Source organism: Oncorhynchus masou, chromosome 26, assembly GCF_036934945.1.
Source record: "Oncorhynchus masou masou isolate Uvic2021 chromosome 26, UVic_Omas_1.1, whole genome shotgun sequence".
Classification (NCBI taxonomy): Eukaryota; Metazoa; Chordata; class Actinopteri; order Salmoniformes; family Salmonidae; genus Oncorhynchus; species Oncorhynchus masou.
Genome location: NC_088237.1, coordinates 1,200,693 through 1,225,445, shown reverse-complemented (window position 1 = coordinate 1,225,445; position 24,753 = coordinate 1,200,693). Strand labels below are relative to the sequence as shown.

The window sequence follows — 24,753 nt, the reverse complement described above, 5'->3', positions numbered from 1 at the left end:
TCCTACCCTTTCTCCCCCTCTGATCTATGACTATGTTGGTTCTCTCCTTTTATTCCCACTCCTACCCTTCCTCCCTCCTACCCTTTCTCCCCATCTGATCTATGACAATGCTGGCTGGCTCTCTCCTTTTAGTCACCCTCCTACCCTTTCTCCCTCCTACCCTTTCTCCCCATCTGATCTATGACTTCTGGCTGGCTCTCTCCTTTTATTCCCCCTCCTACCCTTCCTCCCTCCTACCCTTTTTCCCCATCTGATCTATGACTATGCTGGCTCTCTCCTTTTCGTCTCCTCCTACCCTTCCTTTCTCCCCATCTGATCTATGACTATGCTTGCTCTCTCCTTTTAGTCTCCCTCCTACCCTTCCTCCCTCCTACCCTTTCTCCCCCTCTGATCTATGACTATGCTGGCTCTCTCCTTTTAGTCTCCTCCTACCCTTCCTTTCTCCCCATCTGATCTATGACTATGCTTGCTCTCTCCTTTTAGTCTCCCTCCTACCCTTCCTCCCTCCTACCCTTTCTCCCCCTCTGATCTATGACTATGCTGGCTCTCTCCTTTTAGTCTCCCTCCTACCCTTCCTCACTCCTACCTTTTCTTGACATCTTCCCACTAACCTGGCCAGAGCTCTAATATTCCGAGAAGACAGAGGTAACTCATAGGTCTGCATCCCAAATTGCACCCTATTCCCTTTATAGTATACTACTTTGGGCCAATTTGACTACTTTTGGCCAATTTCCTACTGGCCCTTGTGAAACGTAGTGTACTACATAGGGAATAGGGTGCCATTTGAGACACAGGCAGAAAGCCTTGAGCCTCACAGAGAGGCAGAGGACAACCTATAAGCAGGTTGTATGGCCTCCCTCTGGCATCAGCCTGAGAGCCACAGACGGACATGCAGTAGACCTGATCACTTAAATTAACATGGCCAATTTACATTTCACTCTCAAATAATAACCTAATAATACCGCCTGTGTCATCTGGAGGGACTTGTCCAGATTCACAAGGTCTCTTCAACACGGGCAGGGAATTTGAAAAGTTAGTGGTGCTTCAACAACGATAACAGCTCCCCTCTCGGGATGTATGTTCCATAACTAGGGCCCAGTGTTATTCCTGATCATGTGACCTGCCCAGGAAAAACTCTGGGCCCTAAAATATATGTCTAATTCTTATATTCCTGCTTTTCTTACAGGGGGAGCCTGTAAAGAAGGAAGACATCTTTGTTGCTGTGAAAACTTGCAAGAAGTTTCATAGTGAGAGAGGTGAGTCAGACATTTGAAGCTCACCTGAAGCTCTGGGGTGGTTAAACTCAGACAGGGTCCATAATGTCAACATTTGCTCTATTCTTCTAAGGGATGAGATGCATATTTAGCCTTTGAGATGTGTGCCTGGTAAAGTACTGACTCTGTGGTGGCCTGGTTTAACTCTCAGCACAAGATGTCAGTCACAAACTTGCTTTGTCACGGCGTAGAGGTGGATTGGTACCCCCCTCCCCCCGACAGCCTAACTGTTAATGTAGCTTTCATGGCAGCGCTGAGTCAGAAGTACCAGGAATCCATTAAAACTTAATGAGACAGATAACATTTTGCCATTAGAATTTCGGAACCATCCGGAAAATTCTACATAAGCTCCAGCTGACATGTCGGTCACAGCTACTTGCTCTGATTATAATAATTACAGTCATCCTCAACTAACACACAGACATAACTAAAAGGGACATTAGATGTATTTATGGCATGAGGGTTGGATGTGAAAAAATAGTATTTTGTAATTGACTATTTTCCCCCTCAGTTGCCTCCAGTCCTTTAATGCTTTTGATTCTTGACTCTTTCTGTGTTTTTATTTTATTTGTACAGGTCCAATTCTTTTACATTGAACAAGGAAAAAAACTACAAAAACATCTATTGGAATGTTTATTTCAAAAAGTTCTGTAAAAGACTAAATGTGTTTAACATTCATTATTAATAATTGCTGCACGTTTTCTGTGTACCGAAGCCTGATTCTACTTACTATTGTATTGTGAAAGTGTTGAGCTGTATTGTTTTACCTGTTGTCCTGCCCCAGTCCCAGTGGTGAAGAAGACGTGGGAGAGAGAGGCATTTCTGTTGGAGTATTACAGTGACCACACTGACCCCTCCATACCTACCATCGACCTAGGAGTCCCCAACACAGAGAGAGGTGAGCTAGTCCAGGGCCTGTATCCATAACATCTCAGAGTAGGAGTGCTAGTCTAGGATCCGTTTAGCCTTTTAGATCATAATTATTAAGATTACATGGACATGTCTGACCAACCTTTATTTGGGAGTGTCCCTTTAACTCTGGTAGATGGCGAGTCTGATACGACAGGTACAGCAAGGTACGTTATACCAGTCTACCAAAGCACGGCACGTTGTATTGTGTTGTTGTTATTTAAACCAGAATCATTTGGCTTCCTGTCTGATCCTGCTATCGTAACATTTGGGAAGAAACAAAGGGCCGTGGGCCTCTTTTTTGCCTCTCCTTATGAGGTTGTTAATTGAGTGTCTTGTTTGTGACTGAGATATGGAATCTGCACATTTACTAAAACTTCAGCTCTCATCTCTCATCCACGGTTCTCAATGTCAAACGACAAAGACCAGATTGTTTGTTTTTTCATGATTTCGACATGAGTCATTTTAATTCAGGACTCTTGTAACAGACTGCGTCCATTGAAGTGTAAGATTTAGTTTTATCAGGTGGAAATGGCCACATTTTAGGATAGTTTAGGAATAAATATGGAAACCTCAGATTCAACCAGTACCACTGCTCTGGGTGTAAATTACCATCCATTGACTTGAGTTTGATAGAAGAGGTCAAAGTAAGCTTTGAATAGGGTTGTGAGCTTTTAACCTTGCTCTATTCTGATTTTTATCTTATCTTAATTATGAAAATTTCACATATCAATGGGAAAGGGGGAAGGGAATGGTGTGTAATGGAATGCTTGTTCTGTAATTTTCTGTAAATGAGTGTATCTGGACGTATCTGTATTTCACACACTATCCCACAGAGCCGTGGCTGTGTAATCACCCTAATTATCATTATTCAGCGCCACACTAAAACGAAAATCTAAAAACTTGGTAGGCCTTAGCTCTGCATGGAAACCTCGTTCACCACTCTGTTATCGTTCCAAATGGAACCCTATTCCCTACATAGAGTACTACTTTTGACCAGACACCTATTTTATTTGTGTCCACATTCAAATGGTTAAAGTTGATTGTGATATGATTAAGAGAAAAAAATCTATATTTGGGTGTGATGCTGGCCTTAAAATGGTAGCACCCTATTTGAACTTTGATGTAATTTGACCCAATGTTATGGAATTAGGATGAGCAATTTTATGCTGATTTGTATCAAATTACATTTAAAACAGTTGATTTAATTGTAAAATTACTTTGTATGAGTCTCATTTATGGTTTTGCAGAAGGATTTTAGTCTCCATCTCATTATTGGTTTCTCTGATTTTTAACAACAGAAGTAGTGCCACCATTATCTACAGTTATTTCTAAAAAATAAAAAAAATACACTTTTTTTAACAAGGCAAGTCAGTTAAGACCAAATTCTCATTTACAATGACGGCCTACCCTGGCCAAACCCTAACCCGGACGACTCTGGGCCAATTGTGCGCCGCCCTATGGGACTCCCAATCATGGCCGGTTGTGATACAGCCTGGAATCGAACCAGGGTCTATAGTGATGCCTCTAGCACTGAGATACTGCTCCACTCGGGAGCCCTACAGTGAGTCCGTCTACGATTACATCAATGCTAGAATTGTTATCATTTTGGTATCAAGTATTGAAATACTTAACCTGGTATCGGTATCCAGTGCAGGCTCCAGGCATAAGTGACATAAATGGTTGCTTAGGGACTGTTAGACATTTTCAGAACCGGGACCCGGACTAAAATGTGGGGGTCATTATTTTTCCATTTTTATCTAGTCTAGGGGAAAGTCATGAAATTTGTAATCTATTAAGAAAAATATTCCAAATTAGCTCCATAATAGCGACAGAAACATGGCAAACGTTGTTTATAATCAATCCTCAAGGTGTTTTTCAGATATCTATTCGATAATATATCCGTCGGGACAATTAGCTTTTCAGTAGGACCGATTGGAGTAATGGCTACCTCTGTATTTTATGCGAGAGTCACCCTGGGAGCCATCAGGTGACCACTTACGCAATGTAGCCACCTACGGCTATTCTTCAACATAAATGCGTTAAACTATGTCACAATGCTGTAGACACCTTGGGGAATACGTAGAAAGCGGGGGACTCATTGGAACGCAGCGCTTTCAAAATATGGGTCACTTCCAGATTGGATTTTTCTCGGGCTTTCGCCTGCAACATCAGTTCTGTTATACTCACAAACAATATCTTTACAGTTTTGGAAACGTTAGTGTTTTCTATCCAAAGCTGTCAAGTATATGCATATTCTAGCATCTTGTCCTGACAAAATATCCCGTTTTTAAAGCGGGAATGTTTTTTTTTTCCAAAATGAAAATACTGCCCCTAGAGTCGCAACAGGTTAAATTTCTATATTGCCAGATGCTACCCCTCATCCCTGATTCTCTGCTGGATGTGCAATATCAGGTGCACCTGTGGTTTCAATCAAATTATCTATAACCTACACCTATACTATTGGATATAGGCCTAGGCTATACAAAGTGCAAGTTTTATTTATGCGGAAATGTACTTCCTGAGTTTTGCGCTGCTGGGATGGTGTTAATAAAATTAGACAACACTGCATACACACTAATGGATAGGCTATCCCATTCATGATGGATAGGCTATCCCAATAACAATTATATCAGTGTGTGCTGATGTCCTGTTAAGTTTGAGAGGAAGAGCGTGAACATTTTGAGCAACCGAGGTAAACTTCAACTGGAGATTGGTGCTGAAAGTAGGCTAATTCAAGAAGGCTTAATTCATTTCAACAGTCTTCATTTTAATTCAACCTTTATTTAATTAAAAAATGTTTTGTACTTGTACCCTTTTTTTCTCTCCAATTTCATGATATCCAATTGGTAGTTAGTCTTGTCCCATCGCTGTAACTCCCCTACGGACTCGGGAGAGGTAAAGGCCGAGAGTCATGCGTCCTCTGAAACACGACCCTGCCAAGCCGCACTGCTTCTTGACACGCTGCTTGCTCAACCACGAACCAAAGTGTCGGAGGAAATGCCATCCAGCTGGTGACCGAGGTCAGCTTGCAGGCAGCCGGCCCGCGACAAGGAGTTGCTAGAGCGTGATGGGACATGGATATCCCGGCTGGCCAAACCCTCCCCTAACCCGGACGATGCGTTGCATCATGGGTCTCCCGGTCACGGCCGGCTGTGACACAGCCTGGGATCAAACCCAGATCTGTAGTGATGCCTCAAAGACTTACGATGCAGTGCCTTAGACCGCTGCACCACTCGCTACTAAGAGGTAGGCTCAGTGGTAGGCCTTGGGCTGTTACGGTGACCGTATTACCGCCACACTGGCAGTCAAATTCCACGTAACTGTATAGTCACGGTAATTAGGCTTCTCCAAGCACTGATGCTGCTGATGGTCATTAGCAGCCTACACAACTTGCTAACTGCCTGGTACTCAGCACTTCATTGTCCCTCTGACATCAATGCAAAATCTAATCGAAAATCTAATCAAACACCTCATGAGAGCCCATGAGCTCATGTTCCAAAACATTTCTATAGGCTATGCAATTGCATGAGAAAAGAGTTTTGATACACCGGTTCCGGTTGGAGCGAGCGGTCGCATCTACACTTCGGTCCGCAGGTAGTATAACTTTTCATTACATTTCGTTATAGTACAACGGTTTGATTTGTCTAATCTTAGCAATTTCTTCTTAGCTAGCTACATAGCCGTCTTTGTAACAACGATAATTGCATAATTATCGTATTTCGTCGTCTAACGTATCTGCCCAGCAGCTAGCTAAGCAGCTAGCTAACATCCACTGTCCACCAGCACTGTAGAAACTATTACACTCAACTGAACGACTCGATTAGCGTAGTGTCAGCTAGCTACATAGTTGTCTTCGCTGTCTTCGTATCCAAGATAATTGTGCAGTTTAGAGTGTGTAGACTTAGAGTGATTATCTTAATTTACCGAGGTTAGCTAGCCAGCTATTTGTCGTCCTTAACGTAGGAAATGCTGCTAGCTAGCTAGCCAACAGCTAGCCAACCTCTACCGAATTGAACTCCAACTACCCGGTCAACATTCCACGTCGCTCCACAGGTAGTATCACATTTTCATTTCACTTCATTACAGTACAACGGTTTGATTTGTTTGATCGTAGCTAGCCAGCTACATAGCCGTCTTTGTATCTAAGACAATTGTGTAGTCTAGAGCGATTTTCTAGGTTAGCTGGCCAGCTATTGTCGTTCTTTTAACGTAGCTAGCCAGCTAGCCCCCGAATAGCAGCACTGTAGTAACTATTACAGTACAACGGTTTGTTTTGTTTGATCGTAGCTAGCTAGCTACATAGCCGTCTTTGTATCTAAGACAATTGTGTAGCCTAGAGCGATTTTCTAGGTTAGCTAGCCAGCTATTGTCGTTCTTTTAAGGTAACGTAACGCAATCAACCTGCTAGCTAGCCAGCTAGCCCCCGAATAGCTGCACTGTAGAAACTATTACACTCGACGGAACGACTTGATTAGTGTAGTGTCAACATCGCAGCCACTACCAGCTAGCCTACTCCAGTAGTACTGTATTATTTCAATCATTTTAGTCAATAAGATTCTTGCTACGTAAGCTTAACTTTCTGAACATTCGAGACGTGTAGTCCACTTGTCATTCCAATCTCCTTTGCATTAGCGTAGCCTCTTCTGTACCCTGTCAACTATGTGTCTATCTATCCCTGTTCTCTCCTCTCTGCACAGACCATACAAACGCTCCACACCGCGTGGCCGCGGCCACCCTAATCTGGTGGTCCCAGCGCGCACGACCCACGTGGAGTTCCTGGTCTCCGGTAGCCTCTGGAACTGCCGATCTGCGGCCAACAAGGCAGAGTTCATCTCAGCCTATGCCTCCCTCCAGTCCCTCGACTTCCTGGCACTGACGGAAACATGGATCACCACAGATAACACTGCTACTCCTACTGCTCTCTCTTCGTCCGCCCACGTGTTCTCGCACACCCCGAGAGCTTCTGGTCAGCGGGGTGGTGGCACCGGGATCCTCATCTCTCCCAAGTGGTCATTCTCTCTCTCCCCTTACCCATCTATCTATCGCCTCCTTTGAATTCCATGCTGTCACAGTTACCAGCCCTTTCAAGCTTAACATCCTTATCATTTATTGCCCTCCAGGTTCCCTCGGAGAGTTCATCAATGAGCTTGATGCCTTGATAAGCTCCTTTCCTGAGGACGGCTCACCTCTCACAGTCCTGGGCGACTTTAACCTCCCCACGTCTACCTTTGACTCATTCCTCTCTGCGTCCTTCTTTCCACTCCTCTCCTCTTTTGACCTCACCCTCTCACCTTCCCCCCCTACTCACAAGGCAGGCAATACGCTCGACCTCATCTTTACTAGATGCTGTTCTTCCACTAACCTCATTGCAACTCCCCTCCAAGTCTCCGACCACTACCTCGTATCCTTTTCCCTCTCGCTCTCATCCAACACTTCCCACACTGCCCCTACTCGGATGGTATCGCGCCGTCCCAACCTTCGCTCTCTCCCCCGCTACTCTCTCCTCTTCCATCCTATCATCTCTTCCCTCTGCTCATACCTTCTCCAACCTTTCTCCTGATTCTGCCTCCTCAACCCTCCTCTCTTCCCTTTCTGCATCCTTTGACTCTCTATGTCCCCTATCCTCCAGGCCGGCTCGGTCCTCCCCTCCCGCTCCGTGGCTCGATGACTCATTGCGAGCTCACAGAACAGAGCTCCGGGCAGCCGAGCGGAAATGGAGGAAAACTCGCCTCCCTGCGGACCTGGCATCCTTTCACTCCCTCCTCTCTACATTTTCCTCCTCTGTCTCTGCTGCTAAAGCCACTTTCTACCACTCTAAATTCCAAGCATCTGCCTCTAACCCTAGGAAGCTCTTTGCCACCTTCTCCTCCCTCCTGAATCCTCCCCCTCCCCCCCCTCCTCCCTCTCTGCAGATGACTTCGTCAACCATTTTGAAAAGAAGGTCGACGACATCCGATCCTCGTTTGCTAAGTCAAACGACACCGCTGGTTCTGCTCACACTGCCCTACCCTGTGCTCTGACCTCTTTCTCCCCTCTCTCTCCAGATGAAATCTCGCTTCTTGTGACGGCCGGCCGCCCAACAACCTGCCCGCTTGACCCTATCCCCTCCTCTCTTCTCCAGACCATTTCCGGAGACCTTCTCCCTTACCTCACCTCGCTCATCAACTCATCCCTGACCGCTGCTACGTCCCTTCCGTCTTCAAGAGAGCGAGAGTTGCACCCCTTCTGAAAAAACCTACACTCGATCCCTCCGATGTCAACAACTACAGACCAGTATCCCTTCTTTCTTTTCTCTCCAAAACTCTTGAACGTGCCGTCCTTGGCCAGCTCTCCCGCTATCTCTCTCAGAATGACCTTCTTGATCCAAATCAGTCAGGTTTCAAGACTAGTCATTCAACTGAGACTGCTCTTCTCTGTATCACGGAGGCGCTCCGCACTGCTAAAGCTAACTCTCTCTCCTCTGCTCTCATCCTTCTAGACCTATCGGCTGCCTTCGATACTGTGAACCATCAGATCCTCCTCTCCACCCTCTCCGAGTTGGGCATCTCGCGCGGCCCACGCTTGGATTGCGTCCTACCTGACAGGTCGCTCCTACCAGGTGGCGTGGCGAGAATCTGTCTCCTCGCCACGCGCTCTCACCACTGGTGTCCCCCAGGGCTCTGTTCTAGGCCCTCTCCTATTCTCGCTATACACCAAGTCACTTGGCTCTGTCATAACCTCACATGGTCTCTCCTATCATTGCTATGCAGACGACACACAATTAATCTTCTCCTTTCCCCCTTCTGATGACCAGGTGGCGAATCGCATCTCTGCATGTCTGGCAGACATATCAGTGTGGATGACGGATCACCACCTCAAGCTGAACCTCGGCAAGACGGAGCTGCTCTTCCTCCCGGGGAAGGACTGCCCGTTCCATGATCTCGCCATCACGGTTGACAACTCCATTGTGTCCTCCTCCCAGAGCGCTAAGAACCTTGGCGTGATCCTGGACAACACCCTGTCGTTCTCAACCAACATCATGGCGGTGGCCCGTTCCTGTAGGTTCATGCTCTACAACATCCGCAGAGTACGACCCTGCCTCACACAGGAAGCGGCGCAGGTCCTAATCCAGGCACTTGTCATCTCCCGTCTGGATTACTGCAACTCGCTGTTGGCTGGGCTCCCTGCCTGTGCCATTAAACCCTACAACTCATCCAGAACGCCGCAGCCCGTCTGGTGTTCAACCTTCCCAAGTTCTCTCACGTCACCCCGCTCCTCCGCTCTCTCCACTGGCTTCCAGTTGAAGCTCGCATCCGCTACAAGACCATGGTGCTTGCCTACGGAGCTGTGAGGGGAACGGCACCGCAGTACCTCCAGGCTCTGATCAGGCCCTACACCCAAGCAAGGGCACTGCGTTCATCCACCTCTGGCCTGCTCGCCTCCCTACCATTGAGGAAGTACAGTTCCCGCTCAGCCCAGTCAAAACTGTTCGCTGCTCTGGCCCCCCAATGGTGGAACAAACTCCCTCACGACGCCAGGACAGCGGAGTCAATCACCACCTTCCGGAGACACCTGAAACCCCACCTCTTCAAGGAATACCTAGGATAGGATAAGTAATCCTTCTCACCCCCCCTTAATGATTTAGATGTACTATTGTAAAGTGGCTGTTCCACTGGATGTCAGAAGGTGAATTCACCAATTTGTAAGTCGCTCTGGATAAGAGCGTCTGCTAAATGACTTAAATGTAAATGTAAAAATGTAAATGGCCTCTATTAAAAAGAGGACCCCATCAGCCTTTAGGCTAGGCCTACTATATTTATTTCTCAACTTTCCTAATGTTAAGCATGTTGCTTGGACTTTACAGTGTCGCATAACTTTTTGGAATTGGTGCTACAGGATTCAAATATCCTAACTAATTTCCAAATTTCCCAACTGACTGAGTGTATTGGTCCCTGACTTCCCTGGAAAGTTGCATATCGCGGGGGCTATTTGATGCTAATGCAGAATGCCACAGGATGTTTTTGTGCTGGTCAAGGGCAGTCAAGTCTGGGTTGAACCAAGGGCTGTATCTGTTCTTAGTTCTACATTTTTTGAATCGGCATGCTTATTTAAGAAGATGAGGAATTCACTTTTAAAGAGCAACCAGGCATCCTCTACTGACGGGATGAGGACAGTATCCTTCCAGGATACCCGGGCCAGGTCTATTAACAAGGCCTGCTCGCTGAAGTGTTTTAAGGAGTGTTTGACAGTGATTTGATTGTTAATGAGAGACTGAAGTGTGTGCAGCTTCAACAAGAAACAAATCAGAGCTCATGCCTTTCATGCAACGTTTTTCAAAACATCATTAGAGTCCCACCATGCAGCTTTAGAATGTATTAAAATATAAACATACAGTGCATTTGGAAAGTATTCAGACCCCTTGACTTTTTCCACATTTTGTTACGTTACAGCCTTATTAGTACTCATACCATTTGCTATGAGACTCGAAATTGAGCTCAGGTGCATCCTGATTCCATTGATCATCCTTGAGATGTTTCTACAACTTCATTGGATTCCTGTCATAAAGCAAAAACCAAACCATGAGGTCAAATGATTTGTCCGTAGAGCACAGAGACAGGATTGTGTCAAGGCACAGATCTGGGTAAGGGTACCAAAATAATTCTGCAGCATTGAAGGTCCCCAAGAACACAGTGGTCTCCATCACTCTTAAATGGAAGCAGTTTAGAACCTCCAAGACTCTTCCTAATGCTGGCCAAACTGAGCAATCGAGGGAGAAGGACCTTGGTCGGGGAGGTGACCAGAAACCTGATGGTCACTCTGACAGAGCTCCAGAGTTCCTTTGTGGAGATGGGAAAAGTACAAACAGAAGGACAACCATTTCTGCAGCACTCCACCAATCAGGTATTTATGATAGAGTGGTCAGACGGAAGCCACTTCTCAATTAAAGGCACATGACAGTCTTCTTGGAGTTTGCCATAAGGCACCTAAAGGACTCTCAGACCATGAGAAACAAGATTCTCTGGTCTGATGAAACCAAGATTGAACTCTTTGGCCTGAATGCCAAGCGTCATGTCTGGAGGAAACCTGGCACCATCCCTACGGTGAAGCATGGTGGTGGCAGCATCATGCTGTGGGGATGATGGCAGGGAGTGGGAGATTAGTCAGGATCGAGGGATAGGTGGATGGCAAAAACTACAGAGAGGTCCTTGATGAAAACCTGCTCCAGAGCCCTCAGGACCTTAGACTGGGGCGAAGGTTCACCTTTCAACAGGACAACGACCTAAAGCACACAGCCAAGACAACGCAGAAGTTGGCGATGGGACAAGTCTGAATATCTTTGAGTGGCCCAGCCAGAGCCCGGACTTTAACCCCATCAAACATGTCTGGAGAGACCTGAAAAGAGCTGTGCAGTGACGCTCTCCATCTAACCTGACAGCTTGTGTGGATCTGCAGAGACAACTGGGAGAAACACCCCAATACAGGTGTGCCAAGCTTGTAGCGTCATACCCAAGAAGACTTGAGGCTGTAATCACTGCCATAGGTGCTTCAACAAAGTACTGAGTATATAAGGTCAGGGCCACAGTGTCTCCCAACCCCCCGTCTCAGCCTCCAGTATCTATGGTGCTGTAGTCTATTTGCCGGGGGGCTAGGGTCAGTCTTATCTGGTGTTATTCTCCTGTCTTATCCGGTATCCTGTGTGTATTTTAATTATACTCCTTCTAATCTTCTCGCTCTCCCTTTCTTCCTCCATTCGGAGGACCTGAGCCCTAGGACCATGACTCAGGACTACCTGGCCTGATGACTCCTTGCTGTCCCCAGTCCACCTGGTTGTGCTGCTGCTCCAGTTTCAACTCTTCTGCCTGAGGATATGGGGGGGACTGGCCTGCCCTCAGAGCCTGGTTCCTCTCTAGGTTTCTTCCTTGGTTCCTGCCTTTCTAGGGAGTTTTTACTAGCCACCGTGCTTCTACATCTGCATTGCTTGCTGTTTGGGGTTTTAGGCTGGGTTTCTGTATAGCACTTTGTGACATCTGCTGATGTGAAAAGGGCTTTATAAATACATATAAATAATTTAATTGATTGATTGGTTGAATACTTATGTAAATGTGATATTTCAGCATTTTTCATTTGTGCGCAAACATTTCTATAAACCTGTTTTTTCTTTGTCATTATCGGGAATTGTGTGTAGATTGATGAGGCAATGAAATCAATATGTATATTTTTTTAGAATAAGGCTTTAATGTAACAAAATGTGGAAAAGTCCAGGGGCCTGAATATTTTCTGAATGCACTGTATAGTCCAACGTTTGTAGCACAATTAAAGTTGCATAAATGACTCTAAATTAAGCATATAGTTTATTTGTTAACGGCTCAAGACAGAATAGTCGCATGTGCAGCTTTGTTCAATTGTATTCTACATACTATAAAATAATGACACGGAATAATAAGCAAACCTTATCTGCTAAATAAACTGCTAAATAAACTAGTGTAGCATACAGCCATATGGCATAGTCAGATCAGGACCCAACAAAAGGACAACTCTGAGTATACTATTCTATTCTTCTGAAATAGACTACACTTTCTTCTTATCATGCTTCTTTAGACCTGTCTAAAATAAATAAAGGCTACATTACATGGATTTATTAGACTTTTCAAAATGTAGATGTTCCAAAGGTCTGCCTCAGTAGCTTGTAGGCTATGTGTGGAAGCCAATAAATGCTAAATGTATTTATGTTAATTAATGTCAGTTATTTTCTTGACAATCACCGGCTGACAAAATGTCATGACTGCCACAGCCCTATCTGCATTACCAGTAGTGGGGTAGGCTAAATAATTGCAACACAATAGAGATAATTAAAAGAATAATGATAAAGGAACCGAAATAGGCTGGATAGAGCATGCCCAGAGCTCATGGTTAAGTGGTAGCAGAGCAAAATTGGAGCTGGAGAGTGGGCCAACACTCCAAACTTTTTAAAATCCTCTCAGCGCTCCAGCCAAATTACGCATGCGTGCATCCTCGATCTACTCTGCTCACATGCACTGGTGTTGTATAACAAAAATATTATTCTTGTCTCCATTCATTTAAAAGGATGTAAAATTGCATGAAATGTGTTTATAAAAGGATATTTCTTCTTGGATCCCCAAATACGATGATAGATTCATGCAATGCCTTTATTACACTGAACAAAAATATAAACGCAACATGCACCGATTTCGAAGGTTTTACAGTTCATATAAGCTAATCAGTCAATTGAGATCAATTCATTAGGCCCTAATCTATAGATTCACATGACTGGGAATACAGATATGCATCTGTTGGTCACACATACCTTAAAACAATAAGTTGGGGCGTGGATCAGAAAAACAGTATCTATTGTGACCACCATTTGCCTCATGCAGCATGACACATCTCCTTCGCATAGAGTTTATCAGTGTGTTAAATGTGGCCTGTGGAATGTTGCCCCACTCCACTTCGATGGTTGTGCAAAGTTGCTGGATATTGGCAGGAACTGGAACACACCGTCGTACACATCGATCCAGAGCATCCCAAACATGCTCAATGGGTGACATGTCTGGTGAGCATGCAGGCCATGGAAGAACTAGGACATTTTCAGCTTCCAGGAATTGTGTACAGATCCTTATGACTTGGGGCTGTGCATTATCATGCTGAAATATGAGGTGATAGCGGCAGATGAATGGCACGACAATTGGACTCAGGATCTCATCACGGTATCTCTGTGTTTTCAAATTCCCATCGATAAAATGCAATGGTTTTTGTCTGTAGCTTTTGCCTGCCCCACCATAACCCCACTGCCACCATTGGGCACTCTATTCACAACGTTGACATCAGCAGACCGCTCACCCACACGACGCCATTTGCCATCTGCCTGGTACAGTTGGAACCGGGATTCATCTGTGAAGAGCACACTTCTCCAGCGTTCCAGTGGCCATCGAAGGTAAGCATTTGCCACAATTTATCAGCTTTCCGGGTGGCTGGTCTCAGACGATCCCGCAAGTGAAGAAGCCCGATGTGGAGGTCCTGGGCTGGCTCTGCGATTATGAGGCTGGTTGGGCGTACTTCCAAATTCTCTAAAACAATGTTGGAGGTGGCTTATGGTAGAGCATTGAACATTCAATTATCTGGCATCAGCTCTGGTGGACATTCCTGCAGTCGGCATGCCAATTGCACACTCCCTCAAAACTTGAGACATCTGTGGCGTTGTGTGACAAAACTGCACATTTTAGAGTGGCCTTTTATTGTCCCCAGCACAAGGTGTGTAATGATCATGCCGTTTAATCAGCTTCTTGATACGCCACACCTGTCAGGTTGGTGTATTATCTTGGCAAAAGAGAAATGCTCACTAACAGGGATGTGCACAAAATTAGAGAAATAAGCTTTTTCTGCATATGAAAAATGTCTGGGATCATTTATTTCAGCTCATGAAACATTTGACCAACAATTGACATCTTTTATATTTTTTGTTCAGTGTACAAAGGAGATCTTTCACCCTACCCTTGTCCTCTGCGTTCTGAGAACACACAACCTTCTGGCCCGCAGCCCTACGCTAAAAAAATTGCTACGTTGCCATGTAATGCTTGTAAAACACACAACAGTTTCTAAAAGTGCATATCTAAGGCTCTGGTCTGTCCTAGGAGTTAGGGTGTTCTCTGCTATCCACTATGTTTTAATTATTATTGTTGGTGTAGGGCAGGGTCACTTGTTTGTTTTTTTCAAGCGTTCAGGGAGGGTCAGGTAAAAAATATATAATTATTGAAGGGAAGGCCATCCATTTTTATTTAAAAGAGATCCAATTTCCTCCCTCATTAAAAATATTTGTATTACATTTTTTAGAACTCAGGGTCTCAACTTACTGATGAAAGTTAGAATAGTAGAATAGCCAAGGTGTAATTTTTCTCAATATGTCAGTCACTGACAGTCACTCAATGAATTTACTGAGAAAAATGTCAGCTAATAATTTTTGGGTGGTAAGTTAGTCTAGCCAGGTATCTAGTAATCATTGGCTTGAATACCACCCGAGCATGCAGAGCAGGTGCCCAGGGGCCCCCATTGATTTTTGTCAGTCACCCTCACTCCGATTTCATTAACATGACATAAGTTTTGGCAAAATGTGTAGAATTGCAGGAAATTAACTTTAAAACTGCAAAGCTTAATTTAAAGGACCTACATATCATATTGATGCATTGCAATTTCAGAAAATGTCGGAATCAGTTAACGCACAGAGCCACTCAAATTGATTGGAGTCACAAAAATTGACTGGGCCTGAGACGCACACAAACCGATTGTGACACAATCCTGGTGGGACCTCTACCCAAGAGCAATGGAAGGCACCAATACATCCTGGTTATTCTGGATTATGCCACCAGGTACCCGGAAGCCATTCCCATGCGCACCATGGCCATCAAGGGAATCGCACATGAGTTAGTCATGAGGTTCTCCCGAGTAGGCATCCTCAATGAGATAAACCGACCAGGGATCCCCGTTCATGTCACGAATCATGAAGGATCTATGCAAAGTAATGAAAATAACCCAGTTGCGCACCACTGTCACAGACCAATATTTTTTTATATATTTGCAAAAATGTGTGTAGATTGATGAAAATGTTTTATTCAACTCATTTTAGAATAAGGCTGTCACTTTAACAAAATGTGGAAAAGGGGAAGGGGTCTGAATACTTTCCGAATGCACTGTATATCCCACAGTCGACCCTAAATTGTGATCGACTTGCACAATTATTAACTTCAATTGTGCATTGATGTCAATGGTTCTAGATCTCAAATTCTAGTTTTAGTTCTCAAATTAAGATTCAGCCCTTTAATGCAATCTTGCGTCATACAGAAAAAGAAACGGTACTTTGTGTGTGTTGTTCTACAGGTCATTGTGGGAAGACGTTTGCCATCTTGGAGAGGTATATCAGCGATGCGGTGCCAAAGACTAGCTGGCTGCTGGTGGTGGATGATGACACACTCATCAGGTAAAGCTGTCAGTATACACACACACACACACACACGTGTACACACACACGCATGCAGCCACACACACACACAAAGATACACACACAGACATACACGAAGGCCGATGGTGTGTCTGAGTGATAGTTCCTCCAAAATGTGTGTCTTCACTTATGCCAAAACCCCTGATGCAGTGAAAAACTGTCAAATAAAAAAAATGTAAGAACTCTTCAAGACTGCCTCTTGAGGGCACAGTCAGCAAACTGATTCTTTTTTATTTAGTGTGGAAGTTAAGTTACCAGATGTAGAGAGCAGTGGAGTCAAAATTTAATTGGGGGTTTTGATGAGGGATATCCTACCTATTGTACCAGTGTGTGCGTGTGTGTGTGTGTGTGTGTATTGTGTGATGAGAGAGAATATATGTGTGTGTGCATGCGTGAATGGTGCATGCATGCACACGTGTTTGTTTGTACATGCATGTGTACCTGATGAGTGTGAGTGTATGCCCTCCCCAGCCTGCCCAGACTGCAGATGCTGTTGAGCTGTTACAACCCCTCTGAACCGGTGTGTCTAGGGGAGAGGTACGGCTACGGGCTGGGCCAGGGAGGCTACAGCTACATCACCGGAGGAGGGGGGTGAGTCACTTACAGCTTCTACATCCCAAATGGCACCCCATTCCCTACATAGTGCAGTATTTTTGATGGCCCTGGTCAAAAATGCTGTATTAATCCTCTGTAGGGAATAGGGTGCCTTTTGGGACTCAGCTAGCATCTCTGACACAGACATTTTGGATGCAGAATTTTATGTTAATTGAAACAGATCCCATCTTTATAGAGCATTGGTTCTCAACTACGATCCTCGAGGACCCCAACTAGAGGTTTTCATGATTCCAACAGACCCAAAATTCCGAGACCCGCCCAGGGACCCGAGCGGATCCAAGTCCTAAATTCTTACTTTTGTCTCGGATTGGGGTCTGATCTGATGTAACTGTCACATGTCTCTTGTATGTGCAACTAAAATAGATTTGCCGACTGGGCCTGATTGGACCTGTCCTCTGATAATTTAATATGTCTGATGTGATGAGAACTGCGCAAGCTTGTCTGTGTCAGCTAACTGCAACTCAATAAAACGGATAGCTTATGTCAAACTGAAACTGGTCCCGGCCGCTCACCTCACGTGCGCCTGCTGCTGAGGAGAGAGAGAGTAAGAGGAGCCTTGGCCTATAGGCTACTCTTGATTGCGCAGATGGAGGCCTTTTTTTAATTAGGTAAAATGGAAGTTAGAGTAGAAAGATTATAGTGAAAAGAAATTGACAAGGGGAATCGCAACAAAGGATCCTTCACTCATGCTGCGAAACATACCCTCGTAAAACTGACCATCCTACCTATCCTTGACTTCGGCGACGTCATTTACAGAATAGCCTCCAACACTCTACTCAACAAACTGGATGCAGTCTATCACAGTGCCATCCGTTTTGTCACCAAAGTGAGGGAAACAAATCCAGAAAATCACATTGTAGGATTTTTAATGAATTTATTTGCAAATTATGGTGGAAAATAAGTATTTGGTCAATAACAAAAGTTTATCTCAATACTTTGTTATATACCATTTGTTGGCAATGACAAAGGTCAAACGTTTTCTGTAAGTCTTCACAAGTACTTATTTTCCACCATAATTTGCAAATAAATTCATTAAAAATCCTACAATGTGATTTTCTGGAGAAAACAAAATCTAATTTTGTCTGTCATAGTTAAAGTGTACCTATGATGAAAATTACAGGCCTCTCTCATCTTTTTAAGTGGGAAAACTTGCACAATTGGTGGCTGACTAAATACTTTTTTGCCCCACTGTATCTCACTGGTCACCCCCAAAGCCAATTCTTCCTTTGGCCGCCTTTCATTCCAGTTCTCTGCTTCCAATGACTGGAACGAACTGCAAAAATCACTGAAGCTGGAGACTCTCAAAGAATCTCCCTCACTAGCTTTAAGCACCAGCTTAAAGGTCCACCCGGAAATGAGTTACCTCTGGTTTGTTTAGCCATTGTCATGGGAGAAATTAAGTTCTGGGATAAATGCCGAAACTAAGGTCGAAGGTTAACACAGGCTTAGGAAATCTTATACAGGGCGTTCGGAAAGTACTCAGACCTCTTGACATATTTTGTTACGTTACAGCCTTATTCTAAAAGGGATTACATTTAAAAAAATCCTCATCAACATATACACAATACCCCATAACAAAGCAAAAAATGTTTTGTAGATTTAAAAAAATTCCAATTTAGAAGTATTCAGACCCCTTGCTATTTCGAGCACAGGTGCGTCCTGTTTCCATTGATCATCCTTAAGATGTTTCGACTGGAGTCCACCTGTGGTAAATTCAATTGATTGGACATGATTTGGAAACGCACATAGGTCCCACAGTTGACAGTACATGTCAGAGCAAAAACTCAGTCATGTTTAGTGACCTGGGGAAGAATACTAAACATTTCTGCAGCATGGAAGGTTCCCCAAGAACGCCGTGGCCTACATCATTCTTAAATGGAAAAAGTTTGGACTCTTCCTGGGGCGGCAGGTAGCCAGCCTAGTGGTTAGAGCATTGAGCCAGTAACCGAAAGGTTGCTAGATCGAATCCCCAAGCTGAAAAGGTAAAAATCTGTCGTCCTGCCCCTGAATAAGGCAGGAACCCACTGTTCCTAGGCCGTCACTGTAAATAAGAATGTGTTCTTAACTGACTTGCCGAGTTAAATAAAAAAAAGTTGAACAGTGTTTCCTTCAACACATTGGTGTGGCTGGCTGGTGGGTGTTAAGAAGCGTTGTTTGGCGATTCATGTTTTAGAGGAGACAAGATCACAATTGGGGAGAAAAAGGGGCTAAAAAAAATTTAAGTAAATAAAAATAAGAAACTTTTGTGACGGTTTTGTGTGGTATGGCTATTATTAGGCTATAACCCTACTGCAGGCCTATGATATGAAGACAGTGGGCACCGGCGCTCCAACTGTCAGTTGAACTTGAGGTGAGGAAGACTGTTTCAGGCCCACCAGAGTTACTCCTGTAATCTAACAATAAAATGCTTATCTTTATACAAAAATATTCCGGTAGAAAATGTTTCAAAATAGTCTCCTTCTATATGCCAATATCTGTATAGCAGTCGTAGCCTATTTCACAAGGATAAAGAAATGCATGTTGGAAACATGGCCCTGGCATATCTCGATCTTTCTCTATCTCTAGGGCTAAGCTTCTCTTCCTTCATATTTGAACATTTTCATATCATACAGTATACCTATAGGCCTATATGCTTGCAATGCCTTGATGCATTTCCGCTCAAATCTCTTACAGCTGAAACGTGAGGTGGACAATTATTGTTTTAGGAAAGTAAAAAACAATAAAACAATAGGTTATAAAGTTTTTAATATGCTACACATCGCAACACAACAAATCTTTATTTTTATAGACAGTTTTTAAGCACACATAACTGTCGATCATTTGGACAATATTGCTTGTTTATTGATGGCTCTGGCATCTCCGGATCTGAACGGGTCTCTCTGTCCTCGGGTCCATTTCGGAACGGGTCTCCATTAATTTCTCTGTAATGAGTTTCTGGTGTAATTTTGCATTCTCACTTCAAATCATTGCCATGGATTTGACTGGATTATTAGATCAAAATATAACAACAATATAATAGAATATAAGACCGGCATAAATGTGGTCAAATTCGCCAATTGCAACCACGATTGGCCACCTAGATCATCTTGTTAAACCATCAATACGCGCTAAAATCACCCTACAGCTGATATCAGTTGCAACCATCATCCGCCACCAACTTACCATTTCCATAAAGGGTCCGCATACTAGGTTTGCTGTTTGTCCCTCAAGACACCGTTGCCAGTACACTTCCTCAAAATAGTCTGAATTTGCCGATGTCTTAGTTGCGCAATTTTGCATCTAACTAAGATGTTTGGGGCAGTATTTCTCAAGTGAAATTTGCATGAAAACAAGTCGTCTCTCGCTGGATGACAAACACTTAATTGAAGAATCCTTACTGTTGACCGATCACAGACGAAGGGGCGTAGACTTTGGCGTAGACCAGCTTGCCTCAAGAAAAATAATTGTGTCCACGAACAGCCAAAAAAAACCTTTGTGAAGACCAATATGAACAAAAACGTTTGTCATAGATTTTCTCATAATGTATGCACCGTTTTGGATGGGAAGCCTGGTTTCCGGATGTCTCTTTTATCTTTAATGCAACCAACATTTTTCAAGATGATTTTGCCCTCTGGTGGGTAGCATCATCGGAACTTGCCATTTTAAGGGTGATTTATCGATTTGACAATCGTTCTGTACAAATGAAATAAAGTATTTAATGTCCTTGTTTACCACGGAAAATCTACTATGGCAATGTAGCCTACCCTTTCCAATTTATGTAAACCATTAATGATTTTACTTGTCTGAATCGAAAATGCCCAAAACAAAATTGTGATTGTGTCGTATTTTGAATCAAATAATATTGTATTCTTATATTGTGAGGATAGTGGAGATGGTTTATTTTAAGCTATTTGTAGAACACCTTGATAAAACTCAATAGAGAACCTTTATAATTTCATACAGGGCTACTATACAAAATAGTCATTATTGTAGTCTACTTTATTGAAGAAACAATGAATTGGAAGGAAATGTGGTAGGATGAGTAATTTGTTATTATTTGGAAGTCGTTATCCAAAGAAACAGATGCCAAGTGTTTCATTTTATGATACTTATATTGTCTATCACACACATTGCTGCAATCGATATGACTTTCATTTACAACGTGGTCGGCTAATTAAATTAACAATTGGATTTCAAAAACTTTATTTTCGCAAAGTTATAATCGTCGTAATGACATTTCCAGTCTGATCATTTTATTTCAGTTGTAATATGTCACATTCTTCCGTTCATCTTTTTCATATTGCGATGTCCTTGTTCCTAATAGGATCATTTTTCATTGGGGCGGGAAGTGAAGGCAGACTGACCATTTCCCATGTCATTTTCACTGTCTAGTATCAAGCTGGTTTGACACCATAACAGCGTCAGATCAGCAGGTCTAGTCGTTTATTGCAGAGTTTTTTTTCATTGCAACCAGAGTTGTTTTAGCCCGGAGCTCCTTGTCGTCTCCCGTTTAGTAGCGTGTTAAGAAATCCAGTGGCAACTTGCAGGTGACCCGCAGGTTCCGAATCTTCGTTGCAATCAGGCCATTCATTCTTATTTGTGGGATGTGTGTGTACAGTACATGTGAAATTAAGCAGACTGCTCTGCTAAGGGTCGCTCTTTACTGGACATATTGAACACAAACTTTTAAAGTCCTACTCCAGTCTATTTTTCATCTAATTTATCACCTGATTTACTCAGTAGGTGGTCCAGGTGTCCTCTGACATGGCAAAAATGGGGGGTGGGGATCTCTTCTGTTCTCTATTGCTCCTCTATTGATCCTCAAGCAAGGGGGGAAGCCGATGACAGAGGGCACCATCAGGTCAATTCCTTTTAATGGCCTACTCCTACTCCACTATTTTGCTCAAAACAAATTTGTTTACCCTTAACTGTGTGTACATTGCTGTATTCATACGTGGGATAATGTTTTTTAACAGGTTCAATCCACCTTGTTTTCTCTGAACTGTGCTGGTCAGAGTAGTAATGTTGACGTGTGCCGTTAATAATAATAATAATAATAATAATGTATTGGATTGTCCACTTAGGTGCTCAACCATTTTCTGTGCCAGAACGCTCACCAAGCTCTTGTGTGTTGGGGTGTGTGTGTGTGTTGTGTCCTGTCAGGATGGTGTTCAGTAGGGCCGCGGTGGTGAGGCTCCTGGCCAGTGACTGCAAGTGTTACCGTGATGACGCCCCTGATGACATGGTGCTGGGGATGTGTCTCAACGCTCTGGGGATCCCTGTCACACATAGCTCCCTCTTCCACCAGGTAAAACACTGACCTTACCCATTACCCTTATGCCAGGAACTCACAGTTTTATTTTATTGACACGACTCATGCTTCACATACTATTTTCATGATCGTTATTGTCGTACACGAAAAATGGGAGCTCCAGAGTTGCTCGGTGTCTGATAGCTGATTTACTGCACTTGTGATCTCCCGACAACACCAAATTGTCCCAAACAAAAGTCTAGCATGTCAGAATGTTCTGTCGTAGCTCTGTACTGTTCGTACTGTCTGAACACTGCTACGAAGAAGATTCCACACCAATAGGAACGCTGCATACTGGCATGCACTGTAGAAAATGTGAAGCAATTGGTTCATCTTTATACACAACATGTTATCTAAGATTTTCTATACCCAAATGACAAGTATTATGGAGTGAAAATATCCAAATCAAATTGTGTTAACCACATTGAAGGCATGTTCGACCACAGATTATGGCATATTTGACAAATAAGCACTTTCTGATATCTGCTATTTTTTCTGACAAATTCAAATCAAAGCAGATTGAACTTAATTTATACAAGTGAGAACACCCTCAGATAGCAAATCCTTAATATATATTAGCTGTTATGTCGTACATCCACTGCACGACATAACAACGTTTGGATGATCAAAAACACACTGAGGGAGACAGCCATTACCTTATACCTTTTTTTATCCATTACCCTTACCTCATACCAACTACCCTAACCCATTACCTTTATCTAATAAGTTACTTAATACCTAATACTGTTTACCCATTATTCTAACCTGATAATACCAATATTTCACAGTTCAACATTGATTGTTGTAGCAAGGCCTTGGTAACGAAGATACTAGTCTTTGAAATTCTCTCTGATTTAATAGCCCTGTTTATGAAATTCTCTCTGATTGTACCAGTGTATTTAATAGCCCTGTTTATGAGTAGTACAACAGTCTGGAGTGCCGTGTCCGGTGGCTTCACTACATTCCTACAGGAAATATTGTACTTTTTACTCAATACATTTTCCCTGACAACTCAAAGTACCGGTTACATTTTGAGTGCTTAGCAGAACAGGAAAATTGTGAAATGCACGCACTTATCAAGAGAACACATGGTGAAATGATTTATACTTTTACTTTTATTTTTTATGCTTAAGTATATTTACAACAAAATACTTTTAGACTTTTACTCAAGTAGTATTTATTGGGTGACTTTCACTTTTTCTTGAATAACTTTCTATTAAGTTATCTATATTTTTACTCAAGTATGACAATTGTGTACTTTTTACACCACTGGTAAGCAGTCTATGGCCAAAATAAAAGAGCAATCCATGCTTTGGTTTTGTCTCCAAATGCAAACTTTTGAGCATTTGTGACACAACCAATGCAAGTCAATAACCTCGATATTAGCTTTTAAACAATTGTTCTGTCCCTCCAGGCACGACCTGAAGACTACTCCAGAGATTTCCTAGCCCACCAGGTGCCCATCTCTTTCCACAAACACTGGAACATCGACCCTGTCGCCGTCTTCAACAGGTGGCTAAAGGATGAGTCGATGTCAACAAGCCCACACGGACTAAACAAGAGCACCAAGGAAGAGTTATAGTCACTCAGACTGTGTGTGTGTGTGTGTGTGTGTGTGTGTGTGTGTGTGTGTGTGGAGTCATGGACAAACATATTGTCAGCATGTTTCCTCCATAGGTGTAAATGTTTTCTATATTGTGAATCTTGCGGAGATATCATTTGGAAGGTTCATGCAAGCCTGTCCCTGACTGTGTATATGGGAACTTATTCATGACTGAGGCCAGGATTCAATCAAAGGCGCGTTAGAGCAGCGCAATATAATGGACTTTCAAAGGTAAATGATGCTTGAGTCGACATGCTAGCATTGACCATGAATGCGATCTCTGCGAACGCCGGGGAAAACGTCTTTGGAAGACATGTTGTCGGCTGTCTAACGCTCAGCTATACATATTGAATCCCGGCCACAGTTTCAATTGATTTGCATGTTGAGGTTGTCAGTGTGTGTTCAGATCTTGTCTGTGTATATTTATATGATATAATCTATTCCTTGCCAAGTTGAACAATGAATCAGTTTTTTTTTTCTCAAGGACATATCTCAACATTATTACTACATGCTGTACAATGTGTACTATTTTGATATCAAAGTGTTATTACTTAAAAATATATGTTTTCGCTGTCTTATTGGCGTTTTATTTCTGGCATTTGGTTTCAGGATTAATTCATGACTATTAATTGTGAATGTAAATAATAGGGGCTATGAAAACGTGTGTGTTTTCATTGCCCCTATTATCACACACACCAAATACTGTTGAATGCAATTTCAAATAGAAGCTATGAGAAATGACTCAAGATGTTTGGTTTATTATTGCTTTGATATGATACCTGTGAATGCAAAGGGCCGCCTTGCACTGTGCTTGGGGGGACACCCATATTCCCCTCATGACACACTAACTTTCCTCACATTACTTCATAACTTCATGAGTGATCGGTTTCAACTTGTCTAACTTTATTTATGGAATACTTATCATCACAGGCCCAGCATGGGGAAAGGGATGTGAATAATACAACTAGGCTGACGTGTTAAAAATAACCCTTTACATCAGGGGTGTCAAACTCCTTCAATGGAGGGCCTAGTGTCTGCAGATGTTTGTTTTTTTCCTTTCAATTAAGCC

General features: G+C 43.2%; 1 protein-coding gene across 2 annotated transcripts in view; it reads left to right on the top strand.

The window, feature by feature from the left end:
* The window catches only part of LOC135514621 (beta-1,3-glucosyltransferase-like), a 110,623-nt gene extending 86,198 nt beyond the window's left edge, over window positions 1-24,425 (top strand). For both annotated transcript variants that reach the window (XM_064938052.1, XM_064938053.1), the window contains exons 10-15: window positions 1,187-1,256; window positions 2,059-2,172; window positions 16,056-16,155; window positions 16,648-16,767; window positions 21,934-22,078; window positions 23,496-24,425. In XM_064938052.1, the coding sequence (XP_064794124.1) occupies window positions 1,187-1,256; window positions 2,059-2,172; window positions 16,056-16,155; window positions 16,648-16,767; window positions 21,934-22,078; window positions 23,496-23,663 (717 nt within the window). In that variant the 3' untranslated portion in view covers window positions 23,664-24,425. The remainder of the gene's footprint in view (window positions 1-1,186; window positions 1,257-2,058; window positions 2,173-16,055; window positions 16,156-16,647; window positions 16,768-21,933; window positions 22,079-23,495) is intronic.
* Window positions 24,426-24,753: the final 328 nt, after the last annotated feature.